Raw genomic sequence first — 19,387 nt, forward strand, 5'->3', positions numbered from 1 at the left:
ATAAAATGTTGTTTTCCGTTTTGGTTTAATCAGCTTGTTCAGCTGCAACAGTCAACAAAAAGCAATCCGTTGACTTATTGATAAGCACCATTATCCCAAATGAAACAGAACTAGAAATGAACTTCCAGGACGTTAAGTATATAAAAATTAAATTTCTTTTATTTTCAAAACAACAGACAAGATTTCTATAATACCTTAAGTACTAAAGTTATTCGTTTTCATATGTTATCGACTCGTTTTTGAAGTCGTGCACCTTCTCATACCATATATCATCGGCAGATTGCGGTAGCTCCCCGTAAAACGTTGGAAATGGCGGGGCTTCTTTATTCTTTCGCAGTGGCAGTATGGTATCGTATATGTACACCAGACCTCCGGTGGGACCGGGCACTGAGCTGCCTTGCACCCACATCACGTTGTACTTTGTGTTAATACGCCACACACGAAGACCCTTGATAATACGCCACCGATTGCCCATATGTCCGGGCATCTTTGTACCGGGCCAGACGCGGCCCTTTTCGCCTCCTCCGCCAATGTTACCGGCACGGCGATGTGTCTTGGTGACACCGTGGGATGCAGGCATTCCTTTGAAGCCGTGACGCTTGACAACGCCTTGGAAACCATGGTCAACTCTGTACAAGAAAACAATTAAAGCAAAAGGATTAAAAAAAAACATGTATTAAATATAACTTTTTAACAACCTTAATACAAATCTTAATGACCTGACTCCTACGAGCCTTCTTTAGCGATGTTTTTGGAAAGTGTTTCGCTCGTTTAGTTGGCATTAAAGAGTATAAGTGTTTGGTTCTAAAGGTAAACATTTAAATAAAATATTTGACAAATTTTAAAACAATATAGTTAAATGAGTAAAAGCGGTTTTGAAATTTTTGCTTTCTTCAACTTAGAGATTTTTCAGATTTCCTGTTGCCTGATTTCTTATAGTCACCTTTCAATATAACTTAAAATTGTACCTCTTTTATACATGAGTAGAAAGTTGCATCAGTACTTATCATAAAAATAAAGAACTATTAAAAATGGTATACATTTTCTATGTTCTATAATCGTTTTATGTTTGGATTGACTTTAGTTTTAGAGGTGTTTGAAATTGATAAAACGAAGGATTTTACAATTTTTGATAACAAGAAAGAAAGCTTCCCCTATCAAAATAGATCAAAGCATTTGGACAGATTTTTTCTATTACAGCTATGGTATAAGTAGTTTTTTAAAAATAAATAATTTTTTAAAACTAGTATAGACTACTTACGTTTTGCCGCGAACATCGACAAAGTCACCAACGCCAAAGTGAGTTACATTCAAGGGAGTTCCGGGCACTATTTTAGCCTCTGGTGAAACTATGAATCGTGCCAGGTTTTTCTTGGGCGCAACACCCGAGTCTCGGAAAATCCCAGAGTACTCTTTGGTCAACAGAGCGGGATTTGTGGTCTCCGCGCCGACGAGAATGCAACCGCGCTTGCTTAAATTGTGGACATTGGGTGGCTGCGCAGGTAAATACTCCTCCGGAGGAATGTATTTAATGACATGGTTGTCCGCAATCTGCAACAGAGTGGTCCGTATCCTTTCGCCGTTTTTAAGCCACAAGGGATATTGACCAATTTTGCGGGCTATCAGGCCGCACCGCCTTAGGCCCGGGTTCCAAGATGCCTCATTCGCGGCTGCTTCTTTGGTCTTGATCAAATTCTCCTGGACATCTTTTTTGATTGCTGGAACGCCGAAGTTTTCACCACCCAATTCATTGACAAACTGTTTGTTCTCTGCTGTCAGATGATCATCGTACCTCTGCCGCATTGGAACGTAAATTAATAGTTTGTATAACTACAAAAACATTAATACAAGCAACATACTGTGACTTCTTTGCGCAAAAACCATTGAGGATTCCGCAGTCGGGGTCTGCTCAAATGGCCCTTTTCACGCACCTGCGTGACCGCAACTCCACAGCCACCACTAAGCCTGAATAAAGAAACATAAGTTAAGTGTTCGTTCTGTTACCAATAGTAGTTGTACCAACCTTAGGCCCATTAGTTGATGGATAACACTCCGCATCATACTTATATAATATAATTTAACAATGCATAAAAACGAGCCGGTCAGGACTGGCCAACAGTGTGACCGCAGATAAAAACATACTGCTTAAATCATATAATATACCGAATATACCATAGAAATACCATTAAAAAATATATGGGGTGTTCCTTGCCAATATAGTTAAATTGCAGATTATATGACTTTTGAAACAGAAGGACAAAACAAATTTTAAACTATTGAAAATTCACCAAAAGATTCTTTTTTATACTTTATTATTCCGACTAAGGTATGTTATTATTTAATTATCTTAATTTCTTATACTCATTTTCATTAATTATTATTTTTTTCCTGTTGCCTTGAAAAAAAAATTCCATCTTTCTTTCACACGTGCATTGCATTTTGCGCATAACCAAACTAAAGATAGCTTTTGATATATTTTAATATTTTTTGCGTTTTTTACATGAAATTTATATCTTATATTCTGTAGCAAACAATAGTAAAGTATCATTTAATAGCGTTAATTTTCTGTCAATTTTGGAAAAACATTTTAATCCGGAAATAATATTTGCGTGTTTTATGGGATACTTTTCCCAAAACATTACTTGAACTTAATAACCCTTGAATATAAAAGCTCGCTTCTAATAGATCTTATTAGCGCCAGTCTACTTACTCTATTATCTTTTATTTCGTAATGCCACGATTCAATTTCTGAGGAATGGTTGGAGTTCTGTGAAAATGTGAAACGCCGACGAACAAATGCTGTAAAATATATCAGCAAGTTTTAAAAATAAAAGACGTTTTATTGGATACCACGAGCCATCTGAGCCCTTGAGGAATATAGTAAAGCTCTTCCTATGAGTTATATGCAACTGACCACCTTCTGAGGAAGCAATTAAATACCAAAACCCCTGTTCTCACTTTCTACGCCCCTGAATAATACAAATTATAGCGACGGATATTCAAAAAACAAAAATTTGTTTCTTATTATTTTATAGTGAGTGCTCATATTTTCATTGTCAAGATGAAGAATTTTGAGTCAAATTATAGACCATACGTTTAACGGATCTCGGTGGGAAGAGGCTATTTAATTTTTGTCCTGGGGCTTCTCTGTGTAAAATCGGTCGCCAAAAACAAACACTAATTCGGAAAGTATCACTTTATAAATTTTTATATTGTTTTAAATTACATATTATGGCTGTAAATGTGAATAATGAATTGGTGCATGGAAAAAACTACACGAATAGCAACGTGACAACTAAAATTGGAGTACATGAAAAATTTTGCCACACCAAAAACTTATGGACCATCCCACAAGATGATAGTGGATGTGTCGCCGTGGGAATGGGCTATCAGATGCGCTTAACAGCACATTTAAAATACTTAACAGCACTTTTGGATAACTTGTGTATTTTTATCAGACCTACATTAATTTTTTTTTTTCTAATCGGAGATTTAACAGTCGAAGTAATATATGTGCTGCACTGGAAAACAATAAAATAATACGTGCAATTAGGGTTAAATATTATCCGTGCATTGATACGAAACTCGCGACGCGGTCAATTAACGTTTTAAGAGCAACATTGGCTATTGGGGAAATTACTCATACACTAATGTTTACTCTGTGAGTAATTTTAACACGGTACAAATGTGTGTGCGGTTGCGGTACGCGAAAAACTACCGACGGTTGCCTTTCGTAACTAAGAGCATTTCTTTTTGTATAAGTGAATTCCGATGGGCTAAAATCACATAAAGAGTGTTTCAAGTGATCCAATAGACGATTAATTTTAAGGATTTATTTATTTGTGATTCCATATATGTGCTGGTGTGTATCTATGTATATGTATATATTATTTAGTTTATTAAACAACTACATGTATACAATATAAACAAAGGATTTAGTGTTGCAGTTGATTTTCGTCCAAGGGGTATGTCCGAAATCCGAATTATGGTGTTAGTGGCCTCGCAACCAGTTTTTAGATGAATGTTTACATATGTACATCGAAATTTAACAAGTTTATGCAAAAAAATCTCTCGATACGCCTCATATTCATATAAATAGTGTTGCAAAGTGTGAAAATAAGTTATTTACCACCGACTTCAATTTATCATTAAGGGGAAACACAAATAAAAGTTATTTTTAAACAAAACATGTACACAATATCGCCACAATATAGGCGGTGTATGTACATATGCAAGCATGTTCGTACATATGTACGTGTAATCAACAACTTAAGGCTGGAATAACTAAGAAAAGCGATAAGATAAATTTAAAGGCAGAATGGTTAAGTGTTTTTAAAGCCTTAAAAAAATAGCATAACTAATTCTTCACCATGAAGTAAATTGAAAACTAGACTCGAAAATGCATAGCAACAGCTGTCTTTTTTTTGGGTGTTTTGCATTCCACAATCACGCTCCGTCAGCTGATGTTTCCCAGCTTAATTTAGTATTATAATAATTTATTTATTTAACTAATTAGACATCAATGTTAGACTTAATAATATGTTTTCCGAGCACTGGATCCAGTGACCTTCGTCTCCAGCTGGAATTTACATTATCTATATATAATGTATAACCATTTGTATATACATATATTCTCATACACAAACAACTTTCGTTTCATTTTTGAATTTTGAATTAACACAACAAGTAGAGCTACAGAACTCAATTTTTATCAAATATCCCTACACTACGTTCAGATACAAATATTTTATACATTTTGCTATGCACTGATTTCCCTTCAAGTGAGTAAGTAAACAAAAATTATTCTTGGGAATTACTGAATTCCATTCGACTGTTATCTATAACGTTTTTCCGGACATCATGAATTCCATTTGCAAACACCCTTAAAAAAACTTCTGTGACACCAAAAGCTAGTACTTTTTTCCAGAGAGTTTATATATTTGATTATTTTTATTATTATTTTGTTTGACAGTTTATTTAGCATTAAAATGCGAAGATTAATTTTTTATATAAATGTTAATTTTCAATAGTTTTATTTGGAGGTTGATAAGGAATTCACGTGAACTTTTCCAACAGGTGGTCGATGGTTAGAGGGCCTTCGAGCCGGATAAAAGCAACACCCTTGTCTACCGGTTTATGATGGAAAGATTATTTTTGTGCAAAATGGGTGCATTTTGGGGCATACATAGATGAATCTGATCTATTTTTTTTTCTTGTTTAGTTATTGATTATATATTTAGTGGCAACCTATAAAATTTATTAATTACAGTAATTACAGATTACATTTACTTAACTCATATGTACGTTTAAATTTTCTCATAGGTTAAATTTACTGCTGAATTGCTGTTTAATTGCTCCTTTGAAATCGAAACTTTGGAATAAGGAGTGTTGTTGTCTTTTTTAACCTGATTCTGCCATTATCTTCGATCTTCTAACCTGATTCTGCTATTATCTTCGATCTTCTAAGGGAGGAAGGATTGGATTGATCTGTACATCTCTATTGTATGGTAGTTGTGTTTGTTTAATATGACCGGCTGCTTACCAGACTAAAATTAGAAAACCGATATTTATGTTTGGGAGCATTTTCCATGTTAAGCAGATGGTTTCGCATGTTGATTGGAAATTATCTCATTTCATCAAGTCAGTTTTCTATTTATGTAATAGAGGGACTTATCAGCTTGACGCCTAGTTTGATTTTGATAGGGAGCTGACTAAGGGGTTATATATTGCAAGTGTGGTTAAACATGCCTCTGGTAAACGCTTGTGTATTCGCGAGTGATAAGAAGTCTGGGAAGGTGTTAGTGTACCGAAAACAACTGCTGATGAGAAGGAATCGAAAAGTAGTCGCTGACTTACCAATTTTTATCTAGCCCATCGGTCTAATTAATCTCATTGTATAATCGTTCTTTAAACACTATGGATCTTTTCGTTCTATCCCTTGTCTTAATGCTTGTGACTTTGTTTGGCACAGTTATCAAAGTTTCCAATTCCACCGGAGTATATCATTTTGGATCCCACCCTTAAGCTAAAATCCATTCTATCCATCTTGCATGGCCAAAAATACAACAACAATAATATTAGTATTAATAGTTAATTTACAACTATAAAAAATCCTACAATTTGTGCAAACTAAAGGAACACTCCAGAATAAACTGATGAGTGAGTTAAGGATCTGGGAAGGAGATATTACAGCTCTTCTCAAAGAAGACAAACTAAGCATTAAAACTTGATTGAGTTGAAATCATGTTTTTAAGTCTTTTATAACACCCTAGAAGAACTGGACACAATTGCGTTTAGAGGTCTATTGAGGAGGAATTTGTCAGTTGTCGACAAGGACACTTCATCGTATACGTTTCTGTTTAACTATAACTTTTAAATAAACGATTTATTAATAAACGTTTAATATTTCAGACACAAATGGCTGTGATTTTTTGGTTGCAACGCCCAGCTTCGTCGACAGTTCTTCGAGTCCTCTTTGATTGATGGTGGTGCCCACCTGTTGACCAGAATTGTGAAGAACAAGGAGCTTGTTATGTGGGGGCCTACAAGTTCGGAATTACACAGTTCCTCTAAAACTTCATTTTCAAACGGCCATGAAGCTGTGTCTGTGCCTTCGAATCAATCCCGATCAATCGCTGTTTCTCAGTGGCTTGAAACTTCAAACTCTTTTATTACATTATCGGCTTCTAATGTGACGCGATCCAGAGAGCTACGAAGGACCTACTTCTGACAGCTTAAAAATCCTTTCATGTTGAGGTACAACTGGCTTTATATGTCTTGTGGCTCAAAATCTTCGTTTCAAAAGGATGAGCTGGACAGGACCAAAGCAATCTGATCAGCATAATCGAATCGTCGACTTTTTGCCCCGTTTGATTTCCGACTAGTGTGAAATTCTGAGCAAGGATTCCTTCCCTACTCCTTATAAAACTAAAATAAATCACTCAAATTGTGTGTAAGTCACTCAATTGTGTGTATCAATCTTAACGCGTTGACTGGGAAACTTTTTAGTGTCGAATGTGAGCCTTAATAACTGTAATCAAGAGCTCATCATTGAAACATCTCAACACCGACACATCTTATTATTATTTTAATTGGCTCTGATCATTGAGACACGTTCTTTAACAACGTGGAAGCCATGATAAACCTCAAGCAGCAAAAAATCGTTTCACTGGTTGAAACGATGCAGCAGCAGCCTCAAAATATACAAATACCATTTCACTTATACATTCAATATAAGTTTATGTAAAAGATTTCCCTAAAAGTATTAAACTTAGCTACTTCCTTACATCTAAAATAGTATTCACAATTAGACTTAATTAATTTAAAGGCTTTTTAAAAGTAACTACAAAAAATTGATTGTGAGACGTAAAAAACAGTTGACCAATTAAAATAATTACTTTTAACAATTTGTTATTGACGAATGAATTGCAAGTTAGTTTAGTTTCTATGTAACTACGCGTTATTCAGTTGTGAAACCTATTATTCAGACCGCAAACCTTTGTTTATATGTATCAAAATGTAATTTGTATGTATGAACAGAGAATAAGTAACTCTTTTGTTCAACGAGTAACGTGACAATATATTAAAATTATTTTTGCATCAGTTATATCCACAGGAACACCAATATGCATCGTCCAACCACTGATAAAATGTATTTACACTAGAAAGTAAATATTTAAAAGGAGTAATTCTTGCTGTAAATGTTGCAAACACTGCAGTTTCAACGCCTGACAAATATACACAATATACTGGCAATTGAGAAAGAACCGAACTCTGTGAATACAAAACCGGCCTGAAACTCTTCAATATTATTAAAGCCAAAAGCAAACACAATGGGCGGCGGCAAAAATATACGCCGCGGCTTGGAGCCACTGGAGTTTGAAGAATGCATCGTCGATAGTCCAGACTTTCGCGAAAATTTGAATCGACATGAAAAGGAACTGGATCATACTAGTCATCAAATAAAACGAATAATCAAAGAGGTCAAAGATCTTATGAGTGCGGCAAAAAGTAAGTGAAAATAAATCGAATTATTTAATTTAACTGGCTTTTTAAATAGTGACAAAATAAAGTATTCGGCCTTGTCACTAAGGACACTAACCGCTCTAATCTTTTGTACAGTTTTTTCAATTAATAATATTTAATAATGTCAATTTTGGCAATTCTCATATAATCAGTCGTAAACTAAGTTTAAAACAAGCCTTTTCATTCACACATGTTCTTTATATTGACCTATTTTTTTTTGTTTTGAATATGTAGCATAGAACCAAATCAGTTTATGGTTTTAAGTAAACTAACCCGCTAAAAATGTTTCGTTTCACAATAAAAAGATTATCATTCGCAAATCAGTCTGCAACAAAGTATGCCATTTGTTTTTAATAAAACAAATCATTTTTAAATTTGTTTAATCATTTTTACTACGTACCGTTTCATAACTTTATTTTTTTTTTAATTTTTGAGAACTAGCCAAGTTGTTTTTGATATCTTGTATGTAATGCGACAAACTAAGTACTGATATCCTTGAATAAAGCATTATTTTATTAATATTTTGCTTATCCTGTAAATCAGAAACTTTTTTTCCGTCTTTTATGCTTTCGGCATACTATATAAACCTGCAAAATAATGATCGGCGTTCAGCAGTTGATACAGGTACTCTTTAAATTGTTGAAATGATTCGCATATGCGATTTGGGCATTTCCGGCGTACATTACGATGTGGATACCAATCTACTAACCGGTGGGCTTCTATTGCAATCTTCTTAAATAATTTAATTTAATAAAAATCCAATTTAATCGGCTTTTACCAAATGTGATAAAATTAATTAGAGGCGGTGTTAAAGTTTTAGTTATTGTATATTACTATTGACTGATAATATGCTTAAACAACAGTGCAATGCAAATTAAGGTGTTAATTGGGTTTTACAATTTAAAACGTTTTATTATTTTTGTTAAATTAAAATAAATATTAAAGTAATAGGCTCCTTAGGGAGAAAAATCTGATTAAATAAGTATATAAATTAATATATTTTTGTTGTGAGTACTCCCCTTATCATTTGTTATTTATTTTAATTCTTTACCAAATTGTCATTACATTTTTCCAGTGCTGTCCACTAGAATGAAACAATTGGCCATTTTACTTACCGACTTTAACTTTGAGTGCATAGGCACTGCTCAGACTGACGATGAAAATGTCATTTGTGAAAGCCTTAAACGATTCGGTGCTATTATTGGCAACATTGAAGATGAGCGTGAAAAAATGGTAAGTCTATTGACTGTTTAGTGGCGGATCTTTGCAGTTCCATAACTGCAGTATCTCCAAAAAAAATTTGATAGAACTCGATCCGCCACTGCGTTATCATATTCCGAACTCGTTTGATTTCATCCGAACAATCTATTACTTAGCTTACTCTCGCTGATAAACATATTATTGAGTCTCTGGAGGATTTTCGAAAAAAGCAAATTGGTGGCGTCAAAGAAAACAAAAAGAAATTTGATAAGAAAACGGAGAAATTTTGTCAGTCGCAGGAGCGTTTCCTGAATATGTCCACAAAAAAGCCTGAAAATACTATACAGGAGGTAAGTCATAAAAATTTGAACATTTTCCACTGACCTGAATCAAAAAACTTACGAAGGGAAAATCCGCGATACAAAATTTCGATCAATAATATATTCTCCTGTCATTTTTGAAGTGGAATTTTCATTTGGTAGGCTGTTTGGATTATTCGAGTATAAGGCTTAAATGAAAAAAAAATGTTGTTTAAAACAACACAATACAAATTGTATAAATACCCTATTAAATGGGGCGAAACGTTCATGATGATATAGATCAATAGGCTTTCTGCCGTTTCCGTTTCAAATAATTTAAATTAAATTAAATATTTGACATTAAATTTATTGTATCTGTTAGTGTCCTAAAAATCAAACAAAAACAAAACAAAACATACAAACCGCTGAAGAAATCTGATTCATATACAATTTTAATTGCTACATTTTGTACTACTCAAAATTTTTTTAACGAGTCTGCCCAATAAATTATCGTAATAAGTGCTAGGAACTCGCCCGTAGAAGTCTAAAATTCTGTGTTGCGTTGAAAATTGTGGACCTGTGCCAATATTGACCAGTGTTTTACAGTGGAAAATTCCTGTAAGTTCAATGGTTGTTTCTTCCAATTTTAAAAATAAAAACATATACAACTAACTGTTTAGCAAAAATTGAGACAGTTATCGACAGCAATATAGACAATATGTAAAATATAACAAAGTAAGTTGTTTTCAACACGCGAATCTTATTCTGTTTTGGTCCTTCGACCCTGGACTTTTGTAATATTTTGGGAGGCAGCTGAAAACGAATCAAGCCAGTTTTTCTCGAGCATGTAAGATTGTCATGTAAAAATTAGCTTGCTGCAAACATATCAGAACGCTCAATTATAGCTTATTATTGGGTTACAGTATTAACAATATTATGCACTGGTTTCTCTTGCAGGCTGATGCTAGTTTGGGCATGCATGAACGCGAGTATATCCAAGAGTCACTTAGCTATGTTTTGCGCATACAAGAAGTGCAGGAACGAATCAAATTCGAATTTGTCGAAATATTGCTTGCATTTATTTCCGGCTGGTTGGTCTTCTATCACACAGCACACGAACAGGCGGAAGATCATCGCGACTACCTGCAGGATTTAAGGCACAAGGTGCAGAAGGTAAGATGTCAACAAAATACACACAACTTTATAGTTCTTGCACCCTGTTATCCTTTAACTAATTGCATTTTGCCTAACTACATTATGAATCTTAAAAAAATCACATTATAAATATAATTGTTGTTTAAAAAGTCACAAAAGTTAATAGACTTTCTTTCTTTCTTACTACATTTTGACTAAGTCTTACAGTCGTCTATCAAAACTTTTCTCGATAATTTTGCTATTTGCTTGCAGACTCGGGAAAATTTCGAGGAAGCACGCGAAAAAGTGACTGAACTAAAAACAAAGTACATGGAAAAGCGCACAGTAAGTGGTTAAACGAAATGTTTATAAATGATTTTCTAACGTTTATTGTTAACAGAAACCCGAGGAAATTTTTACAAAACGCGGTTACCTATTTTTAATGGAAAAAAGTACGTTATTTAAATTACATTCACATTTATATGATTGTTTTCTGGTTGAGGACTATTTTTTAATATAACATATAACATATTTTGTTGTTGTTTATTTTTGGTGCCAAACTGAGCATTTTCGAAAAAGAGATATATTTATTCGTACACATATATTTTATTATAATTAAAAAAATATTATTTTTTTTATAATTCCAACACTAGTCAAAACATAATGTTCGTTTACAAAAAACAAACAAAATATAACGCCATTGAATTTAATAAAAAGTGATTTATTTGAGAAGTAATCAATAAAATATATTAACGAAATTCACTGCCATCAACTAATTCCTTATTGCGAACGACTTATAGGTTCCATTCTGAAAATCTCCCTTTTAGAGCCATTCAAAGCCACTTGGACAAAGTACTATTGCACATTCAAGAAGCAAAAGCGGGAATTCACCATGCTGCAGTTCAATCAAATGAACCACAATTTCACGAGACCCGAGGCTCGCGATGACGAAAAGCTAACGCTTTTCTCCTGCCAGCGACGGGCGTCGGAGTTTGAGAAGCGCTTTTGCTTCGATTTGACGTTTAAAGAAAAGCCAGGAGTCGTCTACACATTTCAAGCTTTAAGCGAAAAGGATCACCGGTACTGGATTAGTGCCATGGATGGCACGGAGCCAGTGAGTTAATTAAAATAAGTAATTAAGGAAGAGAACACAAGATTTGACAGCAGTAGCTCCAACCTAAATTTCCGCATAATTACATACCGATTTCATCAAAATATGTTACATTACTTCATATATAGCATTATAAGTAATTAAAAATTAATAGGCGGCTTGCTACCGAAATCTCTTCCAAACATATAACAAAACCTTAAGCATTATATATAATATTCCTATATTATCTTTCTGTACACAGACTTACTTGGCTCCCGGTAAAATCAAAGTCAGCGAGGCATATCATCTGGATGAACCCGGATTCACGTTCATTCGCAAGTGCATCAAGGTATTGGAAATCCGTGGTCTGGAGGATGAAGGCATCTATCGAAAGAGTGGCGTTGGAACCAAAATCAGCAAGCTGTTGGCACTGGGTCTGAATCAAAAGGAAACGGACGATGTGTTTGTCGACGACAAGTACCGCGATTTAATGGAAAGCAACACCATTGCGAGTGCCCTCAAAATGTATCTCCGGAATCTTAATGAGCCCCTAATGACGTATCAGTACCACAGTGACTTTATTGAAGCAGCAAGTAAGCCTCGCGAATTGCCCAATCATTGTTCCACATCATTTAAAATAAACCTTCGCAGAGCAAGAAACCCTTAATCAACGCGTGAATGAGGTCCACAAGCTGGTCTACAAATTACCACAGCCTAATTTCCAGATGCTAGATATGGTTATTTGTCATTTAACAGAGTAAGTAGTTATCTAGATATAATAAATTAGTTGAAGTGAAAAAGGGATTCACATATTTATACAATACTATCGTTTATCTATTGTATATATATAATTTATGTAGCGTTTAATTTCTTTGTTTGTTTCGTGTTTCAGTAAGCATTTTTTGTTAAATTAAAATCTACGTATTTTGCGAGACGTTTTTATGTACCAATTTTTTAAAGCAACTCTTATACAAAATTTTAACTTTTAGAATTTACAAGATTGAGAGTATAGAACAAAATTTATATTTACATTTATTTTAAAGACAAGCTAAAGCTAATTGTCAGATAATTTAGTTTCCAATAAATTATTTGAACAAATTTTTTATTGCATTATATATTAATTCATATTTTTTATTAACCTTTTAGAATTTACAACAATGAGAGTGTAAATGAAAACAGAATAATGGCATTTCTTTTAACGACAATATATAACTTTAAAGCTGATTGCCACGATTTAGTTTTCAATAATATTTTTTACTATATAAAATAACAATTTTTACGTATGTTTCAATATTTTTTTTTAGCGTTTCACGCAAGTACGAAAAGAACAAAATGTCAGTATTTAATCTTGGAGTGGTTTTCGGACCAACTCTGTTGCGCCCGCGCGAAGAATCAGTTGCCGCCATATTGGACATCAAGTTTAACAACATTGTCATCAACATCCTGATTGATAACTACGAAAGGATATTCAAGAACAAGCCCAGCGCCGATGTGAAGGGACCACCGGAGGCCACGAAAACGCCAAGTATCATGTACCCCAGTCGCAGCAGTCCACCGACTCGGATGCCACGGGCATCTCAAATAGGAAAGGCTGCTTCCACGGGTGCCATGGGTAGCAGCAATACGGCCGGCAATCCCATGTTCTTAACGCAGCAGAAAATCTACCGGGTGGTGAACAAATCCAATTGCACAGAGCCCACAATGTCATCCAGCCTGCAAAATATTCCCAATGGCGACAACTATGTGCTGGGCATGACGAGCGGTGGATCGACCGTAATCAATAGTGGCTCGGCTGGTGGTGGTGGTGCTGGTGGTGGTGCTGGCTGCATATCCCTGTCGCCGCCGATGCACATGCTGAACGGCATACTGTCGCCGACAATTGGCAGCATCAATAACCTACACACCATATCGAAGAACGAGGCCAGCAGCCGACGCTACGTTCCCAGCTCCTGCACCGATGTCGATGTGGCGCCCGACTACGGGATCATAAGTGCCAACAATGGCGGCGTAACGTCGCATCACGCCGTACCCGTGAGCAGTACGAGCAATTTTCGGCATCCGGAGTACCTGATGACCGCCACGGCCACTCCGGTGGCGCAATCGCAATCGCAGTCCGGTTCCAGCAATCACATATACACGAACACCTCTGGCGTTGGTGGTGCTGGTGGTGGTGCTGGTGGTGGTGGTGCTACCTCAAGCAATCGTATTAGTCTAAGTAACGTTTCCCCGCCAAATACTGCGATGCGAAAGGAGAGATTTCTGGGCAGCGGAGCCAGTGGGCCGCAGCAGCATCCGCCGGTGCAGCGCGGACTGCACTCGTACGGCCAGACAAAGCACTATTCGCCCCTGATGCCCACCTCGACGTCGAGCTCCAACGACAGCGTATGTGATTCACTCTCCTCCAACAACGGCCTGGGCAGCAGCTCCATTGTGGCCAACAGCAGTGGGAATGTGACTCAGCACCTGAACACTCGCAACTCCAATGAATACGCACTGATAGCGTCGCAGAACTCGTCGCTGTCGCCCCTTCTGAATCCCACCTGCGACGAAGTCGTCACGGCAACCACGTTGCCCTCAGTTAGTCTCAGTTGTGGCGGCTCCGCCAACGAAAGCTCTGACTATCCGCCTAGTAAAATGCATCGCAATCGTGACATCAACCAAATAAAACGCGATTTGTCAACGGGCACAGCGTAAGTCGACATTTTAAAGAATCACTTTTAATTCTTCTTTCTTATAAATCTTATTTTGATTTCTCTTTTTTTACGTTTGCAGTCGTGTGCGCACACTTTATGCTTGCATGGGAGAAAGTGAAGGTGAACTTTCATTCGAGCCTAACCAAATAATAACCAATGGTAAGTGCAATCAGCAATAGAAGCTTAAAATGCTGTCTTGCAGCAATAAATAAGAGAGTCAATGATTTATGGTCATTAATGTGTAACTATACACATTTGCTTACAAAATATTATATTTACATTTTACAGACATTCATTTCATTGCGAAATATATAAACCATTACCTAGGCTTATTTTAAAGGTTTTTAAAGTTATTTTTCTTGGAATGTAGGGGCTAAACCAATTTTGTATTTTACATTTTCAAAATTTTGAAAACTCTTTTAGATCATTTTGTTTTTTTTTTTGAGTTTAAGTAACTGGTTTTAGCTTAAACTTCAAATAAAAAACGTAAACCTTAATGAAAGACTATTTTTTATCTAGTTACTTTTTTTTTCTAAATTTTGGACATATTTTTATAGCGCTAGGAACTAAAATATGATCCCACACCTGAAATAACATAGTTAATATTTAATATAATCTAAAGAGAATAGGTGCATTTTGTATATCTACACATATATTTTTAAATATATAATCTTACACCTGAAGAGCGTGATTACGAAATCCAATATTAAAGGTTGTTATAAAAATAATCCAAAGTCATTTCAAAAGTCGTTTCGTAAAAGTGGAAAAATGCAATGTCAGATTATTAACATGTGATTCATTTATATTCTTTTAGTTCGGTACTCCCACGAACCTGGCTGGCTGCAAGGTACCCTAAATGGTAAAACAGGACTCATTCCGGAGAACTATGTGGAACATTTAAAGCCTCATCATTAGATAATGAGTTTAAAGAGTTCTCGCTTATTTTTTGCATTCGTCGGTAGATAATATTAAAATGAAAATTAGGAAATCTGAAAATAATCGTTGTGTAAAAATTAATTTTTGATTATGTACCCTTAGGGTTTTACATGAGATGTTTTTCATTTTATGCCAACCCATGAAACCACAATCTTACCTTATAAATATGTTAACCATTATATTACCATGACCATAAAATGTACTTATTTTTAATTATTTAATAAGGAGTATAAACTCAGTGCAACGGCAAAGATTTATTTACTAATTGTTACGCTCTTCATTTGTTGCTTATTTATACATAATTCACGTAATTTGTGCAAAAATGGATTACATCGTATCTAATATCTACTACATATACATTGTATAAAAATAAATAGCAGTGCTTCGATCACTTAAAATGTAAACTTTAAACTGAAGTCTGCCATATATCATATCAAACAAAAAAAAAAAAAAGAATAATAAATATTTTCTTAGCAAGGCAAAGAAAACGTAGAATGTTGAAAAAGTTGTTTGATTCTCAGCAGTTTGCTCCATAAATCAAGAAATTTGGGTAAAATCAGAGAAACCTTGCGGAACAAATCCGTGCAGAAAATCAAAAATATATATGTTATCTTAAATTTATAGGGAGGGAGTAACTGCTTTAGCAAATTTTTCCCAGATTGTTAATTATATTCATACAAAGGTCGGCTGATACAAAGTGAGTAGTAAGGAGGCGTCAATCTTTTGATGCGTTGTAAATAATTTTTGACTACATCAACCCCATTCTATGGTACTAAACCGCTATTGTTTTCTTTGCACAAAGCTTTGTTTATGTGCATAAATAAACAAATTTTAAAACGTAAAACAGACATCTATTGTCAAGCTGTAGCTTTTAATTTTCTCCTTTGTCATGTAAAATGTTGCTCCAAAAACAAATGTTCTTCAAAGTTGCATTCAAACGATCACATTCCAAAAATCACAAAAGAAAAATGGTTTGAAATATTTGAGCTACAATACAATGTAGAAATTTTGTGGAAAACCGAATTTTAGTTAAAAACAATATACGTTTTTTTTAAGTTAACGAAATAACACTCACTATCTAATTTTGACTTTCTAAAACTAAACATGAGTACTACAAATTTACTTACCTATTTGCAAGCCAAATCACGAAATTGTACAGCCCTCATGACAAACTTCTTTTTTGATATTTAAAAACCTTAACGTAAGTTTCAAGATAAAATTTATTTTATCATTTTTTCTTCAACGGATTCTTATATAAATAACATAAATAATTTTATATATGAAAATGGTTGCGATGTGAGTAACAAAAAAAACCCGCAAACCTTTTTGGAGTATTTGAAGAATACGCTTTAAGGTTGAGTTTTGGCCATCAAATCGCGCAATAAGTGGTTTTCTGCTAAAAAAATAGTCCCATAAATAATCCTCTTTGATATCTATAATTTAGCACCTGATATCATAATTAAATTTATTAAAAATATGTGATTTCAAAATAATTGTTTAGCATTTTAAATGGAAATTGAAGTTTCGGAAAAGAGTGTGTTTTAAAATTACCATCAGTTGTCCAATGGCAAGCCATTAATCAGTAAACTATTCTCATCGTTTAATTCTCTTGGTCCTTCACCGACTTTTGTGTGAATTATATATCTAAAAGCGTTTCTTGCACTAACATCTAATGAATCGATTTTAGTTTTCGCAGCATCCCCAATACGATGAATATTGTCAGCTTTTGGGACGGAAAGACCTCGTAAGTACGTTGCACTGTCGTCAGAATCACTTGGGAACACCCTTTGAACGGCATTCAACAGTTCGGGAACATTTTCCTCCAGAACGTATAGACAAGCATTTGGTCCAGCATCAAAAGTGTAAGCAGCATGCAAACTTCCCATTATCTCGTTGTATTCGTGTACAAAAGATGCAATCTTGTGGGACACATCGTTCATATACACGCATGGCGGATAAGTGTCCAGTGCGATGGCATGAAACTGATTTGAGTCCTTCATTGTGATCTCTGCAAATGTTTGAAAGTCGCGACTTTCAATTGCTTCCGTCAATTGCGCAATCCTCTCCGGAACGACTTTATCCGCCCGGTGCCGGATTAGTTGCGACGTGTTCACACTTTGTTGCATTCCCTTGGTCGAGGCAGTCTTTTTCCGTTCATCATTGACGACCAAAATGAGTACATGCATGTTGGGCCAGTGCTTTGACGACGCAATTGGTTTGGCCACCGAATCACTGCCATTGGTGAGCTCGCCACGGTGCCACTGGACAAATCCGCCATATAGGCTGCGACATGCCGATCCACTGCCCTGCCGGGCCACCGTGGTCAGCTCCTCGTCCAGCGGGATGTCGTACAGACGGGCCAGCGAGTACACGAGGCAGGCATAGCCAGCTGCACTGGATGCCAGTCCAGCGGCGGTGGGAAAGTTGTTAACCGATGCTATGTGCACTTTCCACGATGGCGACACTTTCTGGGAGCCATTGATCAGGGCCAGTCGATGAACTGAAAGTATCACAAATGAGGGAATGACGGTATTGTGTATGAATGCACACTCACCTTCTTTTAAGCAGCGGGTCAGACGTGAACCCTCCTCGAAGGGGACCTCCTCTCCATTTAACCACATTCGATTCCTCTCGAAGGTTTCCGAAGCGGTAACTGTGGTCTTGGCGCACAACTTGATAAAGTGCATAAAGAAATATATTTAAATACAGTGCGTAAGAAAATATATTTAAATACATTAAAGTCTGACAATGCACGTAAAATCTTATTCATTTGAATTGAATAATCCACTCAAGTTGTCTATAATTTTCTAAAAACATATTTTTTTTATACAGAAATGCACAATGCAAATGTTTTTAGATATTACTTGGAGAAGCAAACAAGCATATTAATTTATATTAAAAAATATTACCATCTCGAAATGGTAAACAAACATTTGTTCAACAATTCAATTTAAACTTTAATTCACATTTTCTAGAGAATATTCCAAAGAATTGTTTACTTGGTATTACAAATTTCAAGACTTTTTTTATTAATTTGGCATCAGAAATGGAATCCAACAAGTTGTAGTTGTTGGTTAAACAAACAGAAAAACTCAGCCAAAGAAAATGTGTGGAAAAGTGAAATTCTCAAAATAGAAAGTTTTTGAATAAAGGCTTGTTCTATTTACTTTCGCGTGTAAATTGGAACGGGTTTTAGTTTCAGGTTTATTAAAAGTACATGACATAACATTTTATATCATCCATATGCTAATTCACAGAAATAAAGAGTTTCGAGCTGTTTACCCGAGTTTTGGAATATTTACCTCATCAGTGCTAAGAGTCATGCTAATAGAGTCATTAATGGGCAGTATTAGTTCTTCGTGACGCTTTCCCCCTATAACAAATAAGCTTAAAAATTATAGCCTTTGCGGGATAAATTACTTACAATATTTTATTAGAGCTATATTCACAGGGGCCACACAAGTTACCGAAATCATCTTCAGAAAATGCACTTATTTACAGAAATCCACTCAGCCTTTAAGTTTCGGCGAAAGCGACAATTAGAGGTGGGGAAACCTCGATGCCAACATCAATATTGTAAAAACATCGGGTATCGATGTTTGGCGGGGCAACATAGATGTTTCCACCACTACAAATGACTCTCTTACTCTCTCCTCTCTCATCAACGTTTTCTTAACAGAAATGTTAAATCGTCTTTTTCATGACAGAAATGTTGAGCGACAAACTGTTGACTGCAACATTAATGTGACCGAAAGTGGTCTGCTTAAATATACCATCCCATGTCAAAAATATACTTGGGGTATTCCCTTTATTTCAAATTTCGAAATTTGTTTGTGAAGGAAGGAGGAATGGCGAGATGTGAAACACGTGTGCTTTTTTTTTTATTTTAGTAACTAAAATAGAATTTGAGTGTACATTAAAAAATTATATCTGAAATATCGTAGTCAAATATTGCATCACGCATTGTACCGAATCTCATTAGACTGTAAGTCGTTTAAGATAATGTTTTT

The 19,387-nt window shown here is 35.3% G+C and overlaps 3 protein-coding genes across 4 annotated transcripts; 1 reads left to right on the top strand and 2 right to left on the bottom strand.

The window, feature by feature from the left end:
• Positions 1-132: 132 nt before the first annotated feature.
• Positions 133-2,140, bottom strand: LOC108134947 (39S ribosomal protein L3, mitochondrial). The gene is made up of 4 exons (XM_017255472.1): positions 2,024-2,140; positions 1,860-1,965; positions 1,262-1,794; positions 133-629 (listed from the first exon to the last, which is right to left on the bottom strand). Exons 1-4 carry the CDS (start codon positions 2,059-2,061, stop codon positions 209-211), a joined length of 1,098 nt encoding a protein of 365 aa, XP_017110961.1. The 5' UTR covers positions 2,062-2,140; the 3' UTR covers positions 133-208.
• Positions 2,141-3,474: 1,334 nt separating this feature from the next.
• LOC108134905 (rho GTPase-activating protein 26) lies at positions 3,475-15,876 on the top strand. Of its 2 annotated transcripts, none has more exons than XM_017255414.2 (13): positions 3,475-3,862; positions 7,604-8,010; positions 9,101-9,258; positions 9,402-9,575; positions 10,482-10,697; positions 10,932-11,003; positions 11,059-11,110; positions 11,459-11,772; positions 12,011-12,341; positions 12,400-12,505; positions 13,053-14,438; positions 14,521-14,600; positions 15,256-15,876. In XM_017255414.2, exons 2-13 carry the CDS (start codon positions 7,833-7,835, stop codon positions 15,354-15,356), a joined length of 3,168 nt encoding a protein of 1,055 aa, XP_017110903.1. In that variant the 5' UTR covers positions 3,475-3,862; positions 7,604-7,832; the 3' UTR covers positions 15,357-15,876. The 2 variants fall into 2 exon arrangements, with proteins under 2 accessions (XP_017110903.1, XP_017110904.1); XM_017255415.2 differs by having other exon boundaries at positions 11,486-11,772.
• A 933-nt stretch (positions 15,877-16,809) lies between these two features.
• LOC108134948 (diphosphomevalonate decarboxylase) lies at positions 16,810-18,952 on the bottom strand. Its single transcript, XM_017255473.2, has 4 exons — positions 18,802-18,952; positions 18,680-18,750; positions 17,932-18,049; positions 16,810-17,877 (listed from the first exon to the last, which is right to left on the bottom strand). Exons 1-4 carry the CDS (start codon positions 18,851-18,853, stop codon positions 16,931-16,933), a joined length of 1,188 nt encoding a protein of 395 aa, XP_017110962.1. The 5' UTR covers positions 18,854-18,952; the 3' UTR covers positions 16,810-16,930.
• Between the last annotated feature and the right edge of the window lie 435 nt (positions 18,953-19,387).

This window comes from Drosophila elegans, unplaced genomic scaffold (assembly GCF_018152505.1).
Source record: "Drosophila elegans isolate 14027-0461.03 unplaced genomic scaffold, ASM1815250v1 contig_149, whole genome shotgun sequence".
In the NCBI taxonomy this organism is placed as follows: domain Eukaryota; kingdom Metazoa; phylum Arthropoda; class Insecta; order Diptera; family Drosophilidae; genus Drosophila; species Drosophila elegans.